Raw genomic sequence first — 22514 nt, 5'->3', positions numbered from 1 at the left:
TATTTTGGAATTTTGGAATTAGATATTTTTAAAAGATGTAAAGTATCATCATTCCTAGGTAATACTGTACTGGATGTCTTACTAGTACAAAGGGCAAGAAAAAGAAATAAAATGCGTGAGTACTGGAAATAAAGAAAATGAATAGTTATTATTTGTAGATGGTATGATTGTTTGGATAGTAAACCAAAACCATAATCTAGAGGTCTTCTTTAACATTTTAATAATGTTTTGTACAGTGTCAAGACTTCACATCTTAGGCCTGCCCAGGTGGCTCACACCAATAATTCCAACACTTTGGGTGGATGAGGCAGGCGAATGACATGAGGCCAGGAGTTTAAGACGAGCCTGGCCAACATGGTGAAATCCTGCCTCTACTAAAAATACAAAAATTAGCCGGCCATGGTGATGCACACCTGTAATCCCAGCTACCCAGGAGGCTGAGGCATGAGAAGAGCTTGAACCCGGGAGGCAGAGGTTGCAGTGAGCCGAGATTGCGCCATTGCACTCCAGCCTGAGCGATAGAGTGAGACTGTCTTAAAAAAAAAAAAAAAAAAAAAAAAATGCTGGGCGCGGTGGCTCAAGTCTGTAATCCCAGCACCTTGGGAGGAGGAGGCGGGCGGATCACGAGGTCAGGAGTTCAAGACCAGCCTGGCCAACATGGTGAAACCCCATCTCTACTAAAAAATACAAAAATTAACCAGGCGTGGTGGTGCCCGCCTGTAATCCCAGCCCAGGAGGGATACTGAGGCAGGAGAATCACTGGAATCCGGGAGGCGGAGGTGTCAGTGAGCCGAGATCACACCACTGCACTCCAACCTTGGAGACAGAGTGAGACTCCATCAAAAAAAAAAAATAAAAGATTTCACATCTTTTATTATGTCTATTCATAAGAATTTAATGTTTTGTGATGCTTTTTAAAAGGCATATTTTACAATTCCATCTCCAATTTGTTGCTGGTATGATCTTTTGTACACATGGTTTTTATATTTATTGATTTTTCTAAATGTATTTATTCATTAAAAAATATGTATTTGCCTTTACTACATTCACCTGATTTTTAAATGTCCTTTGAATCCTATACTAGCTAATAACATTAAATGAAATTTTAGAAATAAAATTATATATGTTCCTTACAAAAATTCTATGGGCATCCCTACCAGATTTAGATACTTGATTTTCTGAATTTATTTTCGAAAATAAGTTCTCTGTTTATTATTGGTTCACCAAGAAAAAATAAATAAATATTTTCCTATTAACACCTTAGTCTCTATGAGAAATCATCATCTCTATGTAACTATTTTTGCAGACTGCAAGCCCATTTGCTGGTTGTCTACTGATGCTCGTGGCATAAAAATACAACAATGAGTTCTAGAGAAGACCTGATCCTGTGCTGCCTGGATCATAAGGGAGAGATCATTAAAATAATGGAGTATATACCTGAAATTTTGAATAGTCAAACATTTCAATCGGTGTAGTATTTTCCCAGAATGCATTTATTGAAGATTCAAGCACAAAAAGAATGCAATTTAGCAAGCATTTACTTAATCGGGTAAAGATAATGCAGTGTTTAATAATGTACCTTCTAGAGCTGTGGTCAAGACAGATTTTGGTGCTCCTTCTTGTTTCAGTAAAAAAAAGACAATGATTTGTTGATTTCTCCCATGTGCCTAGGAAAGGAGAGTCGCAACACATTCTAGATATAACTAATTCTGTTGTAGAGCAAAAACCAGTGGTATCCTCTCAGTAGCATTTTTTTGTCTAATATGTAAACATAAAATAATTATTAATTAATAAAGAATTATAGATGCTTTAAAATTATGCATTTTCAAATATGTTCCTAGGTGCCTCTTTTCTTGCAGTCAAGAAATTAACTTGCAGTTCAAATATGAATTCACCTGATAGGAATAGTGTGTCTTAACAAATATTACAGTACATTGCACCAAACCTTCTACATATCTAGGACTCAAAAAATATATTTGACACATTTTAAAACATGAAAATATTATTAAATTAGTACTTCACATTTAATTAATCTTTTAAGGTAATTTGTGCATTGGCTTTTTGTTAGACATATCAATTCTTCAGTTTTTTATTTCTATATTTGAATTAATTTAAATATATTTAAATTGGTTTGATAAAATTATAAAATCAAATTTCTATAAGCAACAAGGAAGTAAACTCTATAAAATGTATCAAATACTTAACCATAAATGTTTGTAATAAACTCTGAAGTTATGATTACAATATTATATTGAAACAGTGGAAAGTTCACAAAGAAGTATGTTAATGCTCACAATAATGAATAACAAATTAAAGGTAAAACTGACCTGTATATAATCGCATTACTTTATCCAGTCTATCACTGATGAACATTTAGGTTGACTCCATGTCTGCTACTGCAAATAGTGCTGAAATGAACATTCACGCCCATATGTCTTGATAATAGAACAATTTACATTCCTTTGCGTACTTACACATTAATGAGATTGCTGGGTCTAATGGTAATTCTGCCTTTAGCTCTTTGAGGAATTGCTACACTGTCTTCCACAATGGTTGAACTAATTTATATTTCCACCAAGAGTATGTAAGCATTCGTTTATTCTCCACATCCTCTCCAGCATTTATTTTTTGACTTTTTAGTAATACCAGTTCTGACTGGTGTGAGATGATATCTCATTGTGTTTTTGATTTGCATTTATCTAATAATCAGTGATATTGGACTTTTTTCCACATGACTGTTGGCCACATGTATGCCTTTTGAAAAGTATCTGTTCATGTCCTCTGCCCACTTTTTAATGGGGCTTTTTCTTGTACATTTGTTTAAGTGATTTATAGATGCTGGATATTAAACTGTTGTCAAATGCAGAGCTGGCAAATATTTTCTCCCATTCTATAGGTTGTCTATTTATTCTGCTGATAGTATATTTGGCTATGCAGAAGCTCTTTAGTATAATTAAATCCCATTTGTCAATTTTTGCTTTTGTTGCAATTGCTTTTGACGTCTTTGTAATGAAATCTTTGCTCATGTCTATGTCCTGAACGGTATTGCCTAGGATTGTCTTCCAGGATTTTTAGAGTTTTTGAGTTTTATGTTTAAGTCTGTAATCCATCTTTAGTTAATTTTTGTATATGGTTTAAGGAAGGGGTCCAATTTCAACCTTCTACATATGGCTACCCAGTTATCCCAGCACAATTTCTTGAATACAGAATCCTTTCCCCATTGCTTGCTTTTGTTAAATTTGTCAAAAAGATCCGATAGTTGTAGGTATGCAGTCTTATTTGCACGTTCTTTATTCTGTTCCATTGATCTATGTATCTCTTTTTGTATCAGTACCATGCTGTTTTGGTTACTGTAGCCTTGTAGTATAATCTGAAGTCAGGTAGTGTAATGCCTCCAGCTTTGTTCTTTTTGTTTAGAATGGCTTTGGTTATTTGGGCTCTTTTTTGGTTCCATATAAATTTTAAAACACTTCTTTTCTAGTTTGTAGAATAATCACAATGGTACTTTAATGATAATAGCATTGAATATATAAATTGCTTTGGGCAATATGGTCATTATAATGAAATTGATTCTTCCTATCCATGAGCATGGAATGTTTTTCCATTTAATTGTGTCATTTCTGATTTCTTTGAGCAATGTTTTATAGTTCTCTTTATAGAGATCTTTCACCTCTCAGGCTAGCTGCATTCCTAGGTATTTTATTTCTCTTTGTGGCAATTTTGAATGTTATTGCATTACTGATTTGACTCTCAGCTTGGCTCTTCTTGGAGCATAGAAATATTAGTACTTTTTGTACATTAATTTTGTATCCTGGAACTTGGCTGAAGTTGTTTGTCAGCTTAAGTAGCTTTTGGGCTGAGACTATGGGGTTTTCTAGAGATATAATCATGTGCGTCCAGGTGCAGTGGCTAGTGCCTATAATCCCAGCACTTTGGGAGGCCAAGGTGGGTGGATCACTTGAGATCAGGAGTTTGAGACCAGTCTGGTCAACATGGTGAAACCTCGTCTCTAGTAAAAATACAAAAATTAGCTGAGCATGGTGGTACACACCTGTAATTCCTGCTACTCAGGAGGCTGAGGAGGGAGGATCATTTGACTCCAGGAGGTGGAGGTTGCAGTGAGCAGAGATTATTCTGCTACACTGCAGCCTGGGTGACAGAGCAAGATTCTGTCTCAAAAAAAAGAAAAGAAAAGAAAAGAAATCATTTTGTATGCAGCAAGGATAGTTTGACTTCCTCTCTTCCTATTTGGGTGCTTTTTATTTCCTTCTTTTGCCTGATTGTTCTGGTCAGTACTTCTAATACTATGTTGATAGGATTGGTGGAGAGAGGGCATCATTGTCTTGTTACAGTTTTAAAGGGAAATGCTTCTAACTTTTGCCACTCAGTATGATGATGGCTGTGGCTTCGTCCTAGATGTCTCTTATTATTTTGAGGTATGTTCCTTCAATACCTAGTTTGTTGAGAGTTTTTAACATAAAGGGATGTTAAATTTTATCAAATGTCTTTTCTGCATCTATTGAGATAATCAAGCCATTTCTGTGTTTAGTTCTGTTTATGTGATGAATTATATTTATTGATTTGCATATGTTGAACCAAACGTATATCCTGGGGATAAAGTCTACTTGATCATGGTGGATTAGCTTTTTGATATGTTGCTGGATTTGATTTGCTAGTATTTTGCTGAGGATTTTTGTATCAATGTTTGTCAACCATATTGGTCCGAAGTTTTTTGTTGTCGTTGTTGTTGTATCTCTGCCAGGTTTTGTATGATACTGGCCTCACAGAATGAGTTAGGGAGGAGTCCCTCCTCCTATTCTGTCTGTCTCTCTCTCTCTCTCTCTCTCTCTCTCTCTATATATATATATATATATATATATATATATATTCTTTTTTTTTTTTTTTTTTTTTTTTTTTTTTTTTTTTTGAGACAGAGTGTTACTCTGTTGCCCAGACTGGAGTGCAGTGATGTGATCTCCGCTAATTGCAAGCCCCACCTCCCGGGTTCAAGCAATTCTCCAGCCCCAGACTCCCATGTAGCTGAGATTGCAGGCACATGCCACCATGTCCAGCTAGTTTTTGTGTTTTTAGTACAGACAGCATTTCACCATGTTGACCAGGCTGGTCTTGAACTCCTGAATTTTTTTGTGTGTCTTATCTCCTTCAGTTCAACTCTGATTTTCTTCTTCCTATCCATGAGCATGGAATGTTTTTCCATTTAATTGTGTCATTTCTGATTTCTTTGAGCAGTGTTTTATAGTTCTCTTTATAGAGATCTTTCACTTCTCAGGCTAGCTGCATTCCTAGGTATTTTATTTCTCTTTGTGGCAATTTTGAATGTTATTGCATTACTGATTTGACTCCTTTTAAGGTAATTTAAACATATCTGTCATGTAGGGGTTAAATAGCTACTGACTTTCCTTTCCTATTCAAGTTGAGATTTTCTTAATTTTTGGTATAAAGAGTGCAATTTCATTGATATATGGACCTTATAGGTGTTGTGTTATAGTACCAGACCTAACATTTTGAATGTTCTAACAAGTTCCCAGTTAATTAAAATGCTGTGGCTGCTGGACTAAAGAGGCAAAGAGCCAATTAGATAAGAGGTTTTCTATCCTACTTGCATCTATAAATATTCTGGGAAGATTTCTAAACATGTGGCTAACTGAACTCCAGTCAAGTATTTTTAGCCAACTAGGCTAGGATAAGAGCAGGCAGCAATACTTTTAAAATATTTCCATTTGATTCTAGTATGTGGCTAGAATTACCTTGGAAAGGGTGATTCACAGTTTTCAGGTGTGAAATACAAAATGAACACACACGATACATGTTGTTGAGGGAAGTGTATCATAAGACACAAAACTAAAAAATTTCCATGCATTTTCTGAGCCTTGGAAGTTCTTGCTGTAGCAGCACTTCTCCTGAAAGAGCTGGAGCAATGGAGCCACTTAGAAATATTTTCCTTTTCCTACCTTCTTTTAATTATTTGTAATTTTACTTTACATTAAGTTGAGGATTAATTATCATCTAATTATGGTATGTGTTCTTCAATCCAGACATATTCCCAGATATATTCCTCCTCTAACTAAAAAAGTAGCAGAAAACAATCTTTTCCTGATTTATTATTTGCTGAAATAGGTACATTTGGTTGCCTTCTTGTCTACTGGCATAAGAAACCCTGCATTACCATAGTCTGAGATTTAGCTTTAGGATTTTCTACAGTAGTCCCAAGTAGAAGCATCTGCTCCTTGATATCCAGGAGTAGACACCTGTGGTCTCCAGGGTCTAAAGTTGCATTACTGGACACACGTGTCCACCAGCTGGGTTCCTGTGTAGGATGACTAAAGAGTCTGCTTGTACTCCTGGCCCTTGGCTTCCTGAACCATTACCTCATTCTACTCTGGCCGTTGGCTTAAAGATTCAGCACACCTTGAGGGAGAGCATCTAAAATCTGCAAAATATTATACCCTTGTGGATTTCTTTGGGTGATTTATTTGTTAGAACCAATGGATGTTTTTGTATAATCACGTGGCTATTATTTTGTTTCTTTCCCCACAATGTAGGAACATGGCTCTGAAATATTCCCATATTAATACAAAAAAACACTCTCAGAGCACCGAGATAGCCAATTATCTTTGGGCAGGAAAGGTAAACATATATCTAGAATACAGAAGGATCCTAGTAAGGATGCATCACAGTCATCTCCAGGGGACAGTCATCTGATATCCCAAATTACCACCCACTGGTTGAAGATATTTGTCTCTGCTGCTGTGAAGTTGCATACCCAGAAGTGGCAACAGTGGGATCAACACAGGTGGGGATGGTGGTTGTGAGGCATGGCTCATGTCATTTTACACATTCATAGCCCTGTCCAGGCCATCATGGCTACTTCATTACAGACTCTATTATGCAAATATTGTGGAAGTTAAGAGAAAAGACTGAGTTCAGTTAATCTGCTTACAAGTGGATAAGCCTTCCAGTATGGTTGGTTGTTTGGCATCTTATCTGTGGAAGATATGCTCTGCTTTTTGCAGAAATAAATACAATTCTGCACATGTAATTTCTTATTCATATGAGTGCATCCACATACCTCTCCTCTGGCACTTCCTCTCTGTGATCTTCCAACTTTCTTTATCAGAGACTGTGACCAACCAGCTATCACTAATTCATGCATATACCTGACTTGGTGCATTTCTCTCTCCACACTAAGTTGATGACTACATGCTGTCCTCAAATATCTGCTAACTCAAGATAATACCTCACAGCCACCCATGATTGTGGCCATAGTGTGGGGGCAGCCCACTTTTACTTGCACAAATATATGATGCTGACCTATTCAAAAAGCCTAGATTTTCTTATTGCCGTTTTGGTTTTCTTCTTTTATTTGTTTGTAATTTTTGTTTCCCCATTTACTATTAGCTGATTGAGAAAACTCATGAGGTCACTGGAGTGAGCTGATGCAAAGATGTTAGAGTCAGAGAGAAAAATGATAGGAGGAACTGGAACACATGTCCATGTAAATGAAGCATGGCCTCTGAATCTACTTGAACCAAACCCCAAAAGTACCTAATGTTCATCCTAATATTGAATGGTGCTGAGCCCCACCTGACCCTAAAAATTGGTGAGACTGGCCTCCTCCACTTATGCAGTGCAGCTCAGTCACATACTTTTTAAATGCCTCATGGGTTACCTACCATTACACAGTGATATTCTGCATTTTGAACAAGAAATTTTTTATTTGTTTTCTGGTCATTGTTTGGTCTTTTCTAAAATCCCAGGGATTTGTGCCGTGAGTTTTATTGGAGTTTGCAAGAGAGTTCACAAAGTGTTCCCATCTAATGCAGATGCATCTAGCACCAAACAATGTTCTGGATCACATGACAGAGCCACTTGTATCAAAGCCCAAAACCTTCTGCAAAACCTTCTTTTTTTCTGAGCCCACTCCAAAAAGACAGCCTTCCAAGTTAGTTTGTAAGTGGGGAGGTGGCGTAGACCCAAGTGTGGGATTTGTTGCGTCAACACTCTAAGCAGGCCTTGCCAACACTGTGCTGCATTCTCAGTGGTTGGAGCTGCAAAGTACAGTTATTTATCCTTACCTTGAAGGGAATGAACTATTGCTACTCACACACCTTCACTAAATCCCTGATGCCTTCTCCAATGTGACAGGCCCTTAAATTTTGTAGGGTTGAATCCCACACTCTGGTCTTCATGCGCTTTCACTGAACATCCAGAGTCCTTATTATTTTCTGCTGATCCTATCTAGTTACCATGATGACGTCAAAATTGTGTTGTATGGGGTGATGCTTTGTGAAGCGTCCACAGGATCAAAGTTTCTTCAGTCTCATTGTGAATGTGTTGTCAGGAAAGTTAAGATAGCCCTGGGCCGAGACTGAGGATGTGAGCTGCTGTTCACCCCAGATGACTGCAGAGCCTCTCGGAGACTGCGATGGACTCTGCCTTCACTCTGCGGCTGGGCCCTGAGTCTGGTCGTGCCCTGACGGAGCCTCAGCTGCGCTCATCTGCAGGTGCCAGCAGAGGGCGCCTCTCACATTTACGGAAGGGGCGGGGAGGGCGTTCTCCAGACAACGGTGAAGCCTGTGTATTTAAAACCACAGGACATTCCCATAATTTGCATGTATCTCTCCTCCCACATCTGAAGTGGTCCTGCTTCTCAGTATTTTATAAGAGGGTTTTTCTCCTAGATGTGTCTTCAGCAAAACTGAAGTCAAAAGCACTGAGATGGTGTCCCCATTGCAACTCCTGGGGCTTCTGCTCCTTTGGGTTCCAGGTGAGACTATTTAGAAATAGCTGAAACTAATTCTTTGAATCGTTAATTTTCTTAATTAGGAACCAAGGACCATATGGAACTTGCCTTGTTTTTAAATGTGATTTTTTTTTTAAGTAATGCATATTCTTTCATCTTGTCCTACTAGATTAGTGGTGATTTCATTAAGCAGATGCTTATATTGTGCTAATGTTTGCTGTATGGTTTCAGCCTCCAGGGGTGATATTGTGATGACGCAGTCTCCAGCCTTCGTCTCTGTGACTCCAGGGGAGAAAGTCACCATCACCTGCCAGGCCAGTGAGGGCATTAGCAATTACTTACACTGGTACCAGCAGAAACCAGATCAAGCCCCAAAGCTCCTCATCCAGTATGCTTCCCAGCCCATCTCAGGGGTCCCCTCGAGATTCAGTGGCAGTGGATCTGGGACAGATTTCACCTTTACCATCAGTAGCCTGGAAGTTGAAGATACTGCAACATATTACTGTCAGCAGGGCAATAAGCACCCTCACACCGTGCTACAACCCAAAACAAAAACTAGCTCAGCCTGGCTGAACAGAGAAACTGAGCAATACTCTGTTTTTATGATCTTTGCAGGTGCAGTTGGGGAAATAATCTACCAAATACCATCACGTATGGCCCATTCAGCAGAGCTGACACCCAAGAGTCAGTGCCTCATACTTTCATCTTTAGCCACAGTCACTTTCAAACTAGGAGAAGAGTTGTTGAAGATTACTTCCTCTGTTTCTTTCCATAGGTGTACATAAATTGTCCTTTACAAGTTGGTAAAAACTTTGGATTATTCTTCAGGGCCACAGTTATTCATTTATGACAAAAGTGCTTTAAAGGGTAAAGAATAGGAAACAGTCAGGTGATGGCCTGGAGCTCTTTTGACAGAAGAGCCATGGACTCAGGTTTCAGCCATTGTGGGTTCAAAGGAATGAGACATTGTTCCTATTTCCAAAGCAGCTCTGTGAAGTCTGACGTTTGTTAAACCAGATTAACACTTAAGGTTCACTTTCACTGAATATTTGGGTTTTGATACATGAAACTGGTCCATCAGGAACAGGGTAAATACCTAGCTATGGCTTTGGAAATGAGGACTATCCCAGAAACAATATTTACCTGGAATAAAAAGGGAATCAGCGTCTTTTGTTGCCAGTCTTAGAAACAGGACAGGGCTACAAACCGAAGAAGGTTGAAATTAACAACTCTTAATTCCTCCATAAGAACTGCTTCACCAAAATCTGAGTGTACCAAAGCAAAAACTACAAAGAGAAAGTAGCTTCAGGAACTCAAGTAAGATGTAAAAACAAAAAGGACATTTGATTTTATATCTTGTTTGATATATGAAACACAGGGAGATCACCCATGATCCTTGAAATGTTCTTTTCTGCACGTCAAAAGCATTGTCTGTCTCCTCTCTTTTTCCACCTCTATTATCCAAACTGCAGTTTGAAAAAAATGTATTTTAAAAATTTTCATTATTCTTGATTGAAAGACCAGTATCTTATTGCTAACATTTTTTAATACCAAGAGCAACTAAATTCATTTTTTTTTAGTTTGTTTCCTATGTATTTATTCATTTATTTAAAAATAACTTTGGAATACAGTGCAGTCATTGAGAATTCAGGCATATACTCAGTGACATTTTTGTTAAAGATTTTCATCACATTTGGTCACATAAAGTTACGTCAATTTTCTATCAAATTTTTAATAACACAGATATTTTATTCCAAAGAAGTGAAAAAATGCATTGTAAGAAATAATGTGTTTCAGACACTGCCATCGACTTTCTCCACAAGATGTTTCAAGTTAGAGAACATCTTCTGGAAAAAAACTTGAATTTTGTGCCATGGTTGGTTAAACCCAATGTCAAGAAAGGCTGAGGAAGAGACAACATTCTGTAAGATTCTTTAGTTTTTGTGTGTGTGGGCTGTTTGTATGTGTTCTGAAGCATGTTGCTTTCAACCTGTATTCCACTTCTTCTATGGATATGCGGAAACCTTAAGGAAAATAAAGTTGTATTTAGAAATATCTGGACACCTGCCTGAGGTCACTTTTTGGACCCTCCCCATGCATCAAAGAACTGACTCCCCTACTCTCTCTATCAGGTCCCATCCACTGTGAGAACCTTTCTTCCTTCTGTGTTGTGTACAATCAATCATACTGGACATTTTACACGGAAAGTAAATTTTCAAAATGATGCTTGTTACTTCTCTAAATGTGTTTTTATAAATTCATGTCCAATTAATCTTTTTCAACTGTCAAAGTAGTTAAGTGTCTCTAGTTGAGGGAAATGTACCATGTATGTTTCCAATAAGAAAGACAGACATATTTTTTAATTTAATGAATTTTCACTTAATATCAGATTTTTCAGGAACAAGTAAACGCCATCATTTGGGGGTTAGTTGCATGTGAACAATTAAGACAAATTTTGATCCCAAGTACTGATACTCTGTAGGGGAATAAGCCATGCAGAGAACAATAACCACATAATGAAACTGAATAGAATACTTTCAGTAGTTGACAAACTGCATAAAAATTAGGCAATGATGTGTGGTATCTGGAGGCTGAGGCCACTTATTTTTGCTGATGGGGAAGGAAGGTCTCAGGGTCATACTGAAGATGTATCTGAGTGATGAGAAGACAACGAAGCGACCATGGTGACCAGATCACCATGAGGAGGTCAGGGACCGGGAAATTTCAGATAAACAACTGTGTATTGAAAAAAGTATTTTTTTTAACCTCTGTAGTAGCCAGCCAATCCTATAATAATCAAATGCCTTCTGTGATTTTATTCCCTTAAGAATAAAATTTATCCTAATATCTTTCACCAAATACTGTGGCTTGGATCATACCCGTGACAGAGAATGTTCTCTTGCTCAGAAGCTGGAAGCCCAGATCTCTCCTTTGTTGCTAGTTTGTGGGCTTCCTAAAGCCCCTCCCTGCACTCAAGCCCTTATTGGTGTGTTGATCGCTGCCTTTGGGGTGGGACCATCTGAGGCAGGGGCAGCACTGGACACTGGACATAGGACTCTGACCCTTAGTGTCCTGGTGTCCTGACTTCAGCTGTGGGAACTCTGTGTGACAGGGTTCATATGTCCCATGGGACTGAGATTGAGTCCATTGCTCAGGGAGCCCAGCATTCACCTCCTTCTGGATCAGTCAGCAGGACTCTGCTGGGAAGCCCAGAGTGAGATGTCATTAATACTGGGGAAGATCTGTATTTTGTTTCCACCTCAGATTCTAGTGGCAACACTGTAGACCCCAGTGTCCAGTCTCTCCCTCAGTGTCTCCAAGAGAAAGAGTTTCTATCACCTGCCTAGAAGCAGTAGAATCCACAAAAGGTGCCAAAGATCCACCTGCATGCTCTGCTTTGACCAACACACGGCCCCAGCTTGATGCAATGGTCCTGGAAAAGACTCTTGCTTGTTAATTAGCAACCTAGTTGTCCTGATGACGTTGTTGGTTATTATTGTCTAAAACTGTGCTGTCTCACATGGTTAACACTAGCAATGCATAGCTGCAAATATGCAAATTAGAATTAATTAAAGTTAAAAATGTAGATTCTTAGCTATACACACTGTATTTCAAAGGCTCAGTAACCACATATGATTAACGGCTACCCTTGCAGAGCATAAATAGAGACATTTTCATCATCTTGGAAAAATTGTTTTGGCTGGTGCTGACCTCAGTGATGACATGTGGCCACTCAGAGTTGTGCTTATAGCACAAGCCTCAGCAGCTTTCACTCAGAGGGCAGTGTGGCCCTGGATCCTTCCTAGCTGGAGCAGCCACTGTGGTCCTCAGAGATGCTCTGGAAGGGTTTCTTGGATGAGAATAATGAGACTGGGCTGACAGTTCCAGACCAGGGCCCTGTGTTTCCCATTCCCACCTCTGCCATTATGTTCTGCAGGATTCCGTGTGGCCCATCATCTCTTTTCCAAAACCTTTGGCATCTCACATGGGTCACAAAATCTAGCCCATAATACTTCTGTGACAAATAAGCTTTCTGAGTAATTTTTGTCCTCAACTATGCAGCTAGTTTTGTTGAGAAGAGAAATTATTTTGTGAATCTGGCCTGGTGATGGATGAATCTGGCCTGAGATCCCCTTCATTAATACCTGTGAAAAGACTCACAGTCAAGACTCACTGGGACTCAGCATCTGTAATCCTATGTAAGAGACTGAGCCACAATCCTGACACTAGATGGTAGACGAACCCCATAATAACCCTAAGATCTAAGCCTGATCATAGAAATACTGGGAGAGCTTAGGAGTGATAATGTTTCATTATCAATAGCCCCTAAGGCTGGAATGTGGTCTCTGTGTTACCTAGAGTACCTGGGAGGAGCTGCCAGTGTCCTGAGTTGTGGGAACCACTTCTGTGCTCTGTGCTCTGAGACTAGAAGCCCAGCCTTGCCTTCATGCCTGCCTTGGCTGTGTCCCCAAAGTCCACCTACTATGAAGTGAATTGTGCTTCAGAAATGCTTATCTTGAATCTCTAACCTCGAATATAGCTGCATTTGAAGAGAAAGCATAAAAGGTGGTAATTGGTGTTAAAGGAGATGATAAGGGTGGGGCTGTGATTCAATAAGATTAGTGTCTTTATAAAAAGAGACCCCATTCAGCTCTCCTCCACCCCCAGCCTCCATGCATGCAGTGAGGAAAGGCCATGTGAGGACATGGACAGAAGGTGGCATCTGAAAATCAGAGAGAGGGTCCAAAGCATAAAGCAGAAATTTCTGGACCTTGATCTTGGACTTACCAGCCTTCCATACTGTTAGAAATAAGTTTCCTTTCTTTAAGCCATCGAGCCCAGGGAATTTTGGTGTGGCAGTCCCAGCAGGCAATCTACTGCCCCCACTTTCTCTGAGCAGGATCAGCCTCAGGAGGCACTTTGTGGACGTTGGGACCCAGGGTTCTTCTCTTCTTCCTTCTGTTCTGACTGCCTGGTGAGGAAGGGGAACTCAGGCTTCATCCTCAGTTTGTAGTAAACATGAACATTTCTTTGATGATGAAGTTGTTAGCCTGCTTTTTTTTTCTGATCAGAATTGCATCAAATTGAATAAACTACTTGCTTCATATTAATATTTGGGGATCTGCATGTTTGTTACCCACTTGGATGACAGTGAACTTGTGGTGTGAATACCATCTCCAGCCCCCTCCCTGTGTCCCAAGTGAGAGGGTCACTATCACCTGCAGGTCTGGCTGGAGTATTAACAGCATTCTAGTCTGGCATCAGCAGAAACTAGACCTGGCTCTGAGCTCCTGCTGGCTCCTGCTCCCCCACTGGACATGATCCCTGTCTGGGTCAGGGGCAGTGGGCCTGAACAGATGTCACTCTGGCCATCAGCAACCAAGATGCCTTCAGAGGTAGGTGCTCCCTCCTCCTGTCCCCTATCATGAAGAAATCTTCCCTAGCAACAGCTCTGCCCAGGGGCCGCTAAGGGTCTGAAACCTCAGGGGAATAGGCTGGGGGACACCTCTGAATTCTTATGCCCTCTTTGCCTCACATCCTCTTCCCACCTCCTCTATGGGCACCTCTAGTGTATCTTGTGGGCGTCGCTGCACGGAGCGTCAGGATGTTTTCTCCCACCTCCTACTCCGAATTCATGATGAAAATTCATCCTCACTTCAGACATGGGCTGTCCACGCCTTGTTTCTCTTATATACATGCGCCAGCACATTGCTGAACCCTAGTTCTGACCCCACTCCATGAATCTTTGTGGAAGGGTCATGGTTGGCAAGTTGTGGTTACTGGACACCAGAAAGTAAAATGACAAATATTAAGAAGCTTGCACATGGGACAGACATAGACCATTGTCAGCAGAGTCCCAGCAGCCCAGCAGCTGGTAAGCCGTGAAAGCTGGGCAGAGAGATCCCACATCACCCCAGTCAGAGGAGAACTGCCAACAGGCCATGAGGTGGCTTTATCCTGTGACTGCACAGCCATGGAGGCACGTGCGCTGCTCTGTCTGATGGGAACAACCAGAGGAGGGCTTGTTTACCCTGAGCCCTGCACACAGAACAGCCCTTTATTCAGAGCTCAGACCCACTTTTTCTGCCCCCATTACTCATTGCTGTGTTCCCCAGACCTATCTGGGGTCACTCCTGATCCTCAGCAATGAATAGGGACTGCTGTCATTCCAGCAGGGCCATGGGGATGGTTCCTGAGCTTCATGACCCTGGGCTTTGTAGTGAGGAAAGGTCCACGGGGTGGAGCACCCATTGCTGCTTTCCAGTATTCAGACCCAATTTATTAAAGTTTGAAATCATACCTTAGACTGACAGTTAAAGTTATAGACATTTATATATAAATACACATAATATATTTATTCATCAATAGATGCATAGTATATATACATGTATCGATACAGCTTATTTCAAAAACATTAGATATATTTAATATGTCAAGTTTATATTAGAAATACATATAGACATATACATAATGTTATGTTTATTTATGTAGCATGTGTTCCTTTTCCTTCTAAGCAAAACAGAATCTGGCTGAGAAAATACTCTGGAGACATCTGCTGACCTCTTGGGCTCCAGCAGAATCCTATCTACTCGGGACCAGTGAGGACAGCTGGCCCGGGAGCCCAGGCCCGGCCCTAAGGCCCTGATCTCTGAGACTTTCACCCTGGCCACAGGCTCCATGCTTGTTACAGCACCCATGAGTGTGTGAGCAGTTTCCTTCCCTGGAGTTCCTGCCAGGCAGCCCCATGGGCAAGGCCTTTGGTTACCCCCAGGTCCTCAGCCCCATGGCTCAGGAGAGTAGCTGTTTCTGCCACAGCCCTGGGCAAGAGCCCAGCAGCTCTTGTGTAGCACAAGCCTGGCCTTAGCCCTGGGTTGAGGACCCTATTCCAAATCTCTCCTGACCTATTGCAGCACCTGAAAGCCTGTCATGTTCTTAAACTCATTAAGACTTAAAAGACTACATTTTCACAATTGCTGAAACTAAGCATTGCCACCTTGAAAATTAGAAATTGGAATCCATTGTCATTCTCAAAGCCTAGCTTCTTCCAAGCACACCAGATGAAGATGCACATAGGTTCTCTCCTCTCCACACAACTTTACTTAGAAGCACAGTGAAATTTAAAATGTGGGGAAGCTCTTAGCACCGACACAGTGGCTATCTTTCTTTCTTTGGTACATAGGGCACTAGCTCTGTCCTGGTGTTTAGGACAGTGAGCTTCTCCCAGCCCAGGACAGGAGCAGGGCTTAGGGTCACGTGTGATCAGTTCCACAACAATATGTCAGGGAAGTGAAGGAGGAACAGGGCTTCCAGGAAGGATTTTGATCCCTCATAAGAAGAAGGAAGGTAAAGAGCTTTGCTCTGCACTTTTCCATGAATACATATGAGAAGACGTGATGCTTAGAGATGTTGCAGCCTTTGTGAGACCATGAGACCATGACACATTGAGCTCACATCTGAAAACCCAAAAAAGGTGGAAATGTTTGAAAGAACTGCACACAACCACAGACTCACTAATGTAAAGGATAGCTCTTCCCCTTGTGTTAGTTTCTAATGATGCCATTTAAATTACCACAATCTTACTGGCTTGTAACAACACTAATGTATTACCCTATAGTTGTGGAGGTCAGAAGTCTCACTGAGCTAATACCAAGGTGTCAATAGGGCTGTAATTATTCTGGAGGCTTCAGGGGAGAGAATTTGATCCTCTACTTTTTATTTTCAAAGTGCTCCACATTCCTGCTTCCATGGCCCCTTTCTCTGTCACTCCTACATCCCTTCCTATTGTTTCAGCCCTTCTCTGACTGTGGCTCTCCCCCGTACCTATTAGAGAAACCCTTGTGATTATATTGGTCGCACCTGGATAAACTAGGATGATCTTCTATCCAAAACATTCCTAATCACATCATTAAATCCCTTTTTACTATGTAAGATAGAGTTCATAAGTTCTAGAGACTAGGACATGGACATATTTTGGGATGAGAGCATTTTCCGTTTCACGGACAATAAATATCTTCCCCTAAATTGCTATTCTCTAAAGTAGAATTTTTAAAAATTACAAGGCACATATATGAAGCAAGAGAGCTGGAGAAAATCTTACATTCAATGCTATCTAGTCTGTGGGTTTTAAATGTTGGGGTATCCTCATTCCACCGTCTCTAATTTTGAGTTCTTGAGGTGTAGATAGTTTTAGAGGATTTTTTTGTAACCCAGTGTAAACCAAACAGTATCTGATACAGGTCTCAATCATTTTACAGGTTTTGTTTTGCCAAAGTTAAGGATGATGGCCTGTGACAGATCCTTAGAAGGTCCTGAGAGCATGTGCTCAAAATGGTTGGGTTACACGTTGGTTTTATATTTTTTAGGAAGACAGAAGTTACAAGCAAAGGCATCAATCAGTATATGTAGGGTTTACGTTGGTTTGGCCTAGAAAGGCCAGACATCTGGAAGCAGGGACTTCTAAGTCATAGGTGGATTCAAAGATTTCCTGACTCTCAATTTGTTGAAAGAGTTAAGCTCTGCCTAAAGAGTTAAATTCCTCATAAAGAAATGCTTGAATTTAGATAAAGGAGATGTGGAAGCCAGAATTCTTGTCATGTAGATGAAGCCTCCACATAGCAGGCTTCAGAGAGAATAGCTAATGAATATCTCTTGTTAAAACTTAAAAGTTGTCAGACTCTCCAGCAAAAGATCCTGTAAGGGGAAGAGATTCTCTACAAAATGCAATTTTTTTCCTACAGGTGACACCTTTGTAAGGCCATTTCAGAATATGTCAAAGAAATATGTGTTGGGGTAAAATACTGTGATTTTCTTCAGGGCCTATTAACTTTCATGTGATGCTATACCAGAGTCATGTTGGAATTTGGTGTGCTATTGCTACAGAGAGTCTGCTTTGTCAATTTTAAGATCTCTGTTTTAATTGCAGTACTGGTTGGTTGTGTCTGAACTACAAAGGAAGGAGGGTATGATGAGGCATGGCCAACACCCCCTTCCCAATATGATCTAAACTAGTCTTTTATGTTTCCTTGAGGTTCCCTTGGCCAGGAGGGGGTCCATTCAGTCAGTTGGGGGATGCCTAAAATTCAAATCTTGCTTTACACCAGAAAAAATAAATTACTGCACAAATTAAATCTAAAATAGGTTGGTCAAGGAAAAGATGGATGGTGAAAGACACGTCAACAAGCCACCTAAATCTTAGGATGACTGAGGCTCAGCTCCATGTAGAAACATGGAGAAAATGCCTCTGGCTGTTCCACCTGAGAGGGGAGAGAGCTGGGGTATGTATACACTTCCTTCTGTCCTCACAAATTTCTTTTTCTGTTTTGAACTGCTATAACATAATCTCCATTACTGGGTAATTCATAGAGACCAGAAATTTGTTCTGTCACATTTCTGGAGGATGGGAAGTTAAAGATCAAGGCACAGGCAGGTTAGGTTCTGCTTTATCTAGTTTAAGATGGCAACCTGAATGCTGAGTTCCTCTAGAAGGAAGGAAGACCATATCCCGGCATGACAGGAGAACAGAAGAGAGAGACGGAGCCCACTCCCACCGTCTCTGTTTATGATGGCATTAACCCATTCATGAGGGTGGATCCTCATTCCAGGCCCTCTGTCCAGCTGTGCATGCAGGCAGAGTTACCTTCTCCAGGATCAGATAACAGAAGACACATATGTGGTCACTGGAAGTCAGTAGAAGGACAGTGAAGGGAAAAGGCCTAGAGTACGGACAGGGACTGCCACATTCATCAAGGAAAAAACACATGTACAGTTAACCCTTGAACAACATGGGCTTAAAAGTTACAGGTCCATCAACAGTTAAATTTTCTTCTGCCTATGCCACCTGTGAGGGAGCAAGCACTTAATAAGTAGTAAATATATTTTCTCATCCTTACGGTTTTCTAAATAACATTTTCTGTTTTCCAGCTTATTTCATTGTTGTAAGAATATAGTATATTATAAATACAACATAAAAACCTGTGTTAATCTACTATATTATCACTGAGTCAACAGTAAGCTACTAGTACTTAAGTTTTAGGGATCCCAAAGTGATACACAGATTTTTTGCTGCACCAGTGGTTAGTGACCCAACCTCCATGTTGTCCAAGGGTCAAGTGTACTTTCAATTTGGAGCTGCATCTCTCTGGAACAGGATCTTGGTAGGTAGTTTGCAAGTGAAGGATTACAGGAAATAATATCTCTTAAAATGCTACATGGTATGATGATTATTTCAGACTGAAAATGTTTAGAAAACAACAAATGTACAAAGGGGCTTTTCCCTACATCTCCCTTATCTGTCTAAAGTCAGATTCTCCAGGAGAAAAATAATTGTTAAGAAAATCCTCTCTGGGAATTTTTTTTATCAGGGAGGGTTAGTACTCAACAGAAGTCAAACTTAGAAGAGACTGAAAGTTGACACTTTTTTCCAGACATCCTATTACCTATTCTTTTAAAGGTCCACTTAAAAAAAAAATCTTAGGTCATTTATTCTCCTTAAGTTGTCTGAACTCTCCACTTCCCTCTCACCTATAAAGGATGTATATGCACCCAGAACTCACTGTAATATCTGGGTGATAATTCTGTGATTTTTTCCCTGCATGTTAAATAAACTGTCTTTTTTCTCCTACGAATCTGTCTTTTGTCCATTTATTCTCACCAAACCTTTAGAGGACAGAAAACACTTTCTTTCTTTCCCCTTACACAGGTATCTTCCCTTAAAATTCAGGCTGCTTACAAGATAGCAGAAAAGTTTGTGCACAGGCTACAGCACTATAATTTGACTCCCATAGTCGGGCATCAGTATTGCTCCCTGAAGCCCAAGGCTACAGCCCACTTGTACCGATGCAGTTGGGTCCACTTCCCCTGCTGCTGAGCCAGGTCACGATGCTCTTGGCAACTTTGGAGATGTAAGACAAAATGGGTGTTCAGTTGTATCTGGATTTGAGTGATTTATCCATGTACATGGGAAATTGCTTGATAGGAGATGGAGCCTCTCTCACCTAAAGACACCAAGAGGGAGGCTGACATCTGGGTCAGGGTGATGTCCTCACTCACTGCTGAAGAGCAAAAAAGGAAAGTGGTATTGATGGTATGTGACAGGGACATGCACAGAGCAGCAGCTGCCCTTGTTTGGAGGGAGAGTTTCCTGGCCTGTTTCCCCAGGCCCTCTCTCTCAACTGCCAGGTTCCAGGAGAGCTGCTTCTGAGTCCTCAGGAACATGCTGGTGGAAAGTGCAGCTCACAGCATTAGCCGGGGAATATGATCTTTATCTTTCTATGTTGGAGATAATTATCACCGGAGCCTTTATTAGCCCAGGGGTTCAAGTTTATCCTAGGTCGGGCTCCTACAGTTGGAGGCAAATACAGTGACTTTTGTTGAAGTAATCAGATCTGCATCATTATTCAGCCTTTCATGCTGATGAACTGTGGGAAACAATATTCAATAGCAGAAAAGGGGAGAATATGGAAGTCCCCAATCCAAAACTAAGGTGCAGCTAATTCAGACTCTGGGTTTTAAAGACACCTATAGCTCTGAATAATGATGGATCTCTGAGGGACCCACGCATAGAGGAAACAGCCTGTCATTTTTGTGTATCTTCAGTAAGTTGCTTAATCTTATGCTGGAAAGAAGCATGACTTAATACCATTACAAGATATTTTCAGTAATTTAGCATTATTTTGATACATTTTATTTTTAAATTTTTAAAGAAAGGAACAATTTTACATTCATAAAAAAGTTGCAAGTACAGCACAAAGTACCCCCTCCTGTAACTGGAAATATTCGAGACCATACTGAAAACCTGATGACCCCACCCTCTAACACTTTACCATGTTGTAACCTCCCAATGCATTCACCATGCCTGCTGCCTAGACAGAGCTGATTTATCAAGATAGGGGAATTGCCATGGAGAAAGAGTAATTCACGAAGAATTGGCTGTGTGGGAGACTGGACTTTTATTAGTACTCAAATCAGTCTCCTAGAATATTTGGGGATGTTTTAAAAGATGATTTGGCAGGTAGGGGCTTGGGAATTGGAGTGCTGATTGGTCAGGTTGAAGATGGAATCATGTGGGCGTGGGGGTGGTTGAAGTGAGGTTTTCTTGCTGTCATCCATTCCTGGATGGGATCACTGAACTGGTTGATTCAGATTACCCGTCTGGGTAGTGTCAGCTGACCAAGCAAGTGCGGCGTCTGCAAAATGTCTCCAGCACTAATCTCTTAGGTTTTACAATAGTGATGTTATCCCCAGGAGCAATTTGGGGAGGTTCAGACTCTTGCAGCCGGAGGATGCTTGACCCCTAAACCATAATTTCTAATCTTGAAGCTAATTTTTAAGTCCTACAAAAGCAAACTGATCCTAGGACAAGAAGGGTGTCTTTTCAGGAAAAGGCTATTATCAATTTTGTTTCAGAGTCAAACTATAAACTAAATTCCTTCTCTAGGTCAGTTCAGCCCATTTCCAGGAATGCACAAGGACAGCTTGAAGGTTAGGTTAGAAGCAAGATGGAGTCGTTTAGGTCTGATCTCTTTCACTGTCATAATTCCCTCAGTTACAATTTTTGCAGATGCAGTTTCAAAGTGTTCCCTATAAACAAGATATTCTCCTAAATAGGCCCAATACACCAATAAAATACATTACTCCAGCTAGTCCTCAGGAATATTTCTAATTTTGACAACTATTTAAAAAATGTTTCTTATGAAATGGTCTCCAGGAAGAAACACAATCTCTGCAGACAAATCTGTGCTATCCTGGTCTGAGCTGGGACACTGGGGACACTGAGCCTATGCTGAGTTACTGAGAACCAACCCCTGCAGCTGTGTCCAGCCTGCCCCATCTCCTGCTGATTTGCATATTCCCGGGTCACAGCCCACAACCCTGAAGACTTATTAATGGGTTGGTCACACCCTGTGCAGGAGTCAGTCCCAGTCAGGACAGAGCATGGACATGAGGGTCCCCACTCAGCTCCTGGGCTTCCTGTTACTCTGGCTCTCAGGTAAGGAAAAGCATTAGCAATTTACTCAGCCTAGTGTGGTCAATATTGCCTAGCCATTCAGGGAAGGTCTTACAACATGATTTTTTGTGTGCATATTTGTTTTTATGTTTCCAATCTCAGGAGTCAGATGTGACATCCAGATGACCCAGTCTCCATCCTCCCTGTCTGCATCTGTGGGAGACAGAGTCACCATCACTTGCCGGGCAAGTCAGAGCTTTAGTAGTAGTTTAGCCTGGTATCAGCAGAAACTAGGGAAAGCCCCTAAGCTCCTGATCTATGGTGCATCCAGTTTGCAATCTGGGGTTCCTTCGAGGTTCAGTGGCAGTGGATCTGGGACAGATTTCACTCTCACAATCAGCAGCCTGCAGCCTGAAGATGTTGCTGCTTATTACTGTCAACAGTATTACAGTTACCCTCCCACAGTGTTACAAACCTAAACATAAACCTCCCAGGGAAGCAGGTGTGTGAGGCTCGGCTGCCCCAGCTGCTCCTCTTGGTGCCTCCAGTGTTCCTTAGATGCAGATTTAATGAAGGATAGAAATGATTACACATGAGGATTCTGTTTTATGGACTCAACTGAGATTCATACAGCAAAGGAAAAGTCACTATAGATATTCTAAGCAGGACTTATTAGAATACAGAGAATTGTCTGAACTATTGTTGAAGTCAAAATAAAATGTAGAGATTTATCTCTACATTTATTATTTTCTTTGGGAAGACAGAGTGGCAATATGGGGCATACAGGAAGACTGGGTGGTCTTA

General features: G+C 40.7%; 1 gene segment (V, D, J or C); it reads left to right on the top strand.

The window, feature by feature from the left end:
• Positions 1–21677: 21677 nt before the first annotated feature.
• On the top strand, positions 21678–22189 carry LOC104676472. The segment is given in 2 exon segments: positions 21678–21752; positions 21873–22189. Coding segments are annotated over 2 exon segments (372 nt in total).
• Positions 22190–22514: the final 325 nt, after the last annotated feature.

This window comes from Rhinopithecus roxellana, chromosome 17 (genome assembly GCF_007565055.1).
Source record: "Rhinopithecus roxellana isolate Shanxi Qingling chromosome 17, ASM756505v1, whole genome shotgun sequence".
Lineage (NCBI taxonomy): Eukaryota > Metazoa > Chordata > Mammalia > Primates > Cercopithecidae > Rhinopithecus > Rhinopithecus roxellana.
Note: the sequence above shows the minus strand (reverse complement) of the source record. Positions and strands in the feature narration are given on the sequence as shown.